General features: G+C 35.2%; 1 protein-coding gene across 1 annotated transcript; it reads right to left on the bottom strand.

The window, feature by feature from the left end:
- LOC121262688 lies at nt 1–2,333 on the bottom strand. The gene is made up of 2 exons (XM_041165275.1): nt 2,173–2,333; nt 1–1,474 (listed from the first exon to the last, which is right to left on the bottom strand). Exon 2 carries the CDS (start codon nt 1,385–1,387, stop codon nt 263–265), a length of 1,125 nt encoding a protein of 374 aa, XP_041021209.1. The 5' UTR covers nt 1,388–1,474; nt 2,173–2,333; the 3' UTR covers nt 1–262.
- Between the last annotated feature and the right edge of the window lie 890 nt (nt 2,334–3,223).

The following is a 3,223-nucleotide window of genomic DNA, read 5'->3' as shown; positions in this document are numbered from 1 at the left end:
TGCAACATGTTAACAAATACTATTCAATTTATTCCATCACTTGAATCCTAACTTGAAGCTTTGCCATTCTGTAAAGCACGGATGCAAGCAATTAAATATCTAAATTTACATTCAGTCAGTTTATCTTCATTACAAAGCCAGAAAAAATGAGCAAAAAAGATAAATCAAAGAAAGCCGTTTCTGTAAAAAAGAGCACCATGAACCTACCTCAGCTATCAACTTCTATCACAGTAGCCACCTGCCACCACATTACATTTGAACATCACGACTGCAGTACTTTATTTTGCTCGACACAAGTTGGAACTTTGAACTCTTGGCATTTCCACACCGGTGTAGCCCCAATTGGCATCACACCATCGGCCGAAGGCTGCATTGAGAATAAGGGCATACTGCCAGCAGTGGGGCTGCCCACGTTATTCTCAGTCATTGGGGTGCTTCTCCCATTCGTCTCCTCCTTGGGGTTTGACCGATCCCTAAAAGTACAAATGCTTAGCGGCAACCTTTTTAGCTTCACTCTTCCCCTTTTTTTACCAGTTGTACACACATCTTCCCCAGTTTTATCCTTTGGCAGACTTGATTCTGCTTCTTCATTATCCACCTCTAGTCGGCTTACTTTATCAAACTTGGAGGCCCTTTCATCTGCTTTGTGTGTGTATAACTCTCGGATGGAACCCTCAGAATTGACCTTGCCTGTTACAGCATGACCATTGGACATAGATGGCAGGTGTCCTTCCAACAAGATACCCCCATTGGATACCCTACTTTTCTCAGAACTCCCTGAGCTTTTAGGCTTCTTGTGTTTATGACCCTTCCAGTCAGAACTTGAAGAGTTCTTCAAGATTCTGGGGGAGCTGTTAATAGCTCGATGCAACTTACGGGCCAACTCTTCATCTGTCTTGTTATTCTCAATCGGTTGGTATTTTTTGTACAAAAGCCGAACTGGAAGATGCTTCTTCAGCCTATTCTTTTTCAGATATTTTTCCTTAGAGGCTGCCTCTTCAGAAAATGAGGCAACCAAATCTAAGGCGCTCTTGGCGGCAGCCTTTGCCTTTGATGCTTTTGCAGCCTTTTCTTCAGCGGCAGCTCTCGCAGCCTCTGCAGCCTTAACTGCAGCAATAGCTGCTGATTTTGAAGCCTCAACTATTTCCTCTGGTGTAAGGTTAGGATTATTCGAATGAGAGCTTAACAGGTTGTTAAGACGTGTTTCAAAGTCGCTTAAAGTAGCAGCAGATGAAGCAGAAGCAGAGGCAGAAGAAGCAATTAGAGAGAGACCCAAAGCACCATCAGCTTCCGAGCTTTGCTTTTTCAATCCAGCAAGCAGGCGCTTTCGAGGAGGCAAAAGGACATCCGCATCCAAGTGATTGACATCACAGATATTAGCCTCCATTATTCCTATTATTTATTAATTTGCTTCACACCCAAATGCTGAACAATTCTCCACATGTATAAATTGGTGTCTCCATTTACATTCAGGCTAAAAAAACATACGAAAAACTACACGTTCAGTATGAGTCCAATATGAAATCTGTACTGATTTGAAAATTTTGAAAACCCAGATAAGCTTCTGCATTCTTCATCCAGATCCAACATTAATTCAACCCATTTTTGAGACTGAGTTGACATACAGACATTGGTAATCAAGAATATCAAAGAAATAATAAAAGATGAAACAAAATTCATATCCTCATGATTTCCACATCTTAGCTTTCAAAGGTCACAGAAAAACAATAGAGCTGACTAAATTTCACGCAAGTATTTGAGCTGAATTTAGTTCTCCTGGGAAAACAAATGAAAGCCCGCAGGACCTCAATTTTCTCGGCAAACAAAACAAAAGTAGCAACGCATCGAATTCACCCAAAGAAAAATCTAAACTTCGAAAGCACAGAAGAATTTAGTGCGTAAAACATGCACAGATTCATCCATACACCAACTCTTAAGCAAAGCATCGAATTCCCAATGTCTGAATAAGAATACGGTCGAAAACAAAGAATCGGATCAGAATCAGCATTAATCTGGAACGCCAGGAGCTCGATTTCGCAGAATTATGCAAATCAATGGCAGTTGGAGAGCAATTACATTGAATTTTCTTATTAAGAAAACTTTGAGGAAAAAGAGAAGAGAAAAAAACAGAAATAGAATTGAAGCATGAGGAAGGGAAGGTTGCATAAATACCTGGCGATCTCGTTTGTTATCTCAGAAAGAAATGAGGTAGGATAGAGAAAAAGACTTTGAATTAGGGTTTTCACAGGGGGAGAGAGAGAGAGAGAGACAGAAGGATGAGGAAGAAAGGACGTCATGAGAAAAATCGAAGATGAGCTTATATATAATGTCGGAAAGTAATATCGATTGGTTCTGGTTTTTCTTTTTTCAACTAAATCAACGTTACAGAATAATATTTTTCATTGCATCCGCTCCCAAACCCGAAATGTTTACTCCTCAACTCAAAGAGGAGAAATGTTTAGCTTCCAAATAGATTTTAAAGAGTAGATAAATTAATATAATTTAGATGTTAAAATTATTTTATTATAAAATATATTTAATATATCATATTAAATCATCTCAATTTATAAATATATTTTATAATTTTATTTTTAAACCGAACACTTCTCTTTATTATTTTTATTTAATTATGATTTCTTATCTATTGATGATACGTAATATTAATTGTTCGATTATTTGTTTTTTTTTAAATGCTGCTAATAAAGAAGTGAACTGGTTTTAAATTTTAATTTGGTTTTGTACTTTGCTTTTCTTTCTTTACTTTTATAGAAACTAGATGCAATTATTTGATATTTATAATTTCTTTTAAAAAAATCAAGATTCAAGCTTTGAAATTATTATTTGAATTTAGGAATAAAAGAAGGGAAATAAGATACGCAAAGTAGGGACGTTCAAACATAAATAAATAAATAAACTACGCAAAGTATGCAGCCAGCTAGATCTATTCTATCTAGAGCTTTACTATTTATTATTTCACATATCACATATTATATTTTTAAAAAAAATTATAGTTACAATTATGAATATATAAGTGCTGTATAATTATTTTAAAAAAAATAAATAAATACAGAACTCACATGAAAAAAATTAATTTTTTTAATAATAAATTTTATTTTTTTAAAATAACTGTACGATACTTACATACTCTATAATTACATATAATATTACTTTTTTTTAATTCTTACTAAAGTTTTTGAATTCTTCTGCCTATTATTTCTGCACC

The sequence above is a fragment of the Juglans microcarpa x Juglans regia genome, chromosome 4S (assembly GCF_004785595.1).
Source record: "Juglans microcarpa x Juglans regia isolate MS1-56 chromosome 4S, Jm3101_v1.0, whole genome shotgun sequence".
Classification (NCBI taxonomy): Eukaryota; Viridiplantae; Streptophyta; class Magnoliopsida; order Fagales; family Juglandaceae; genus Juglans; species Juglans microcarpa x Juglans regia.
This window is presented reverse-complemented; position numbering and strand designations above follow the sequence as displayed.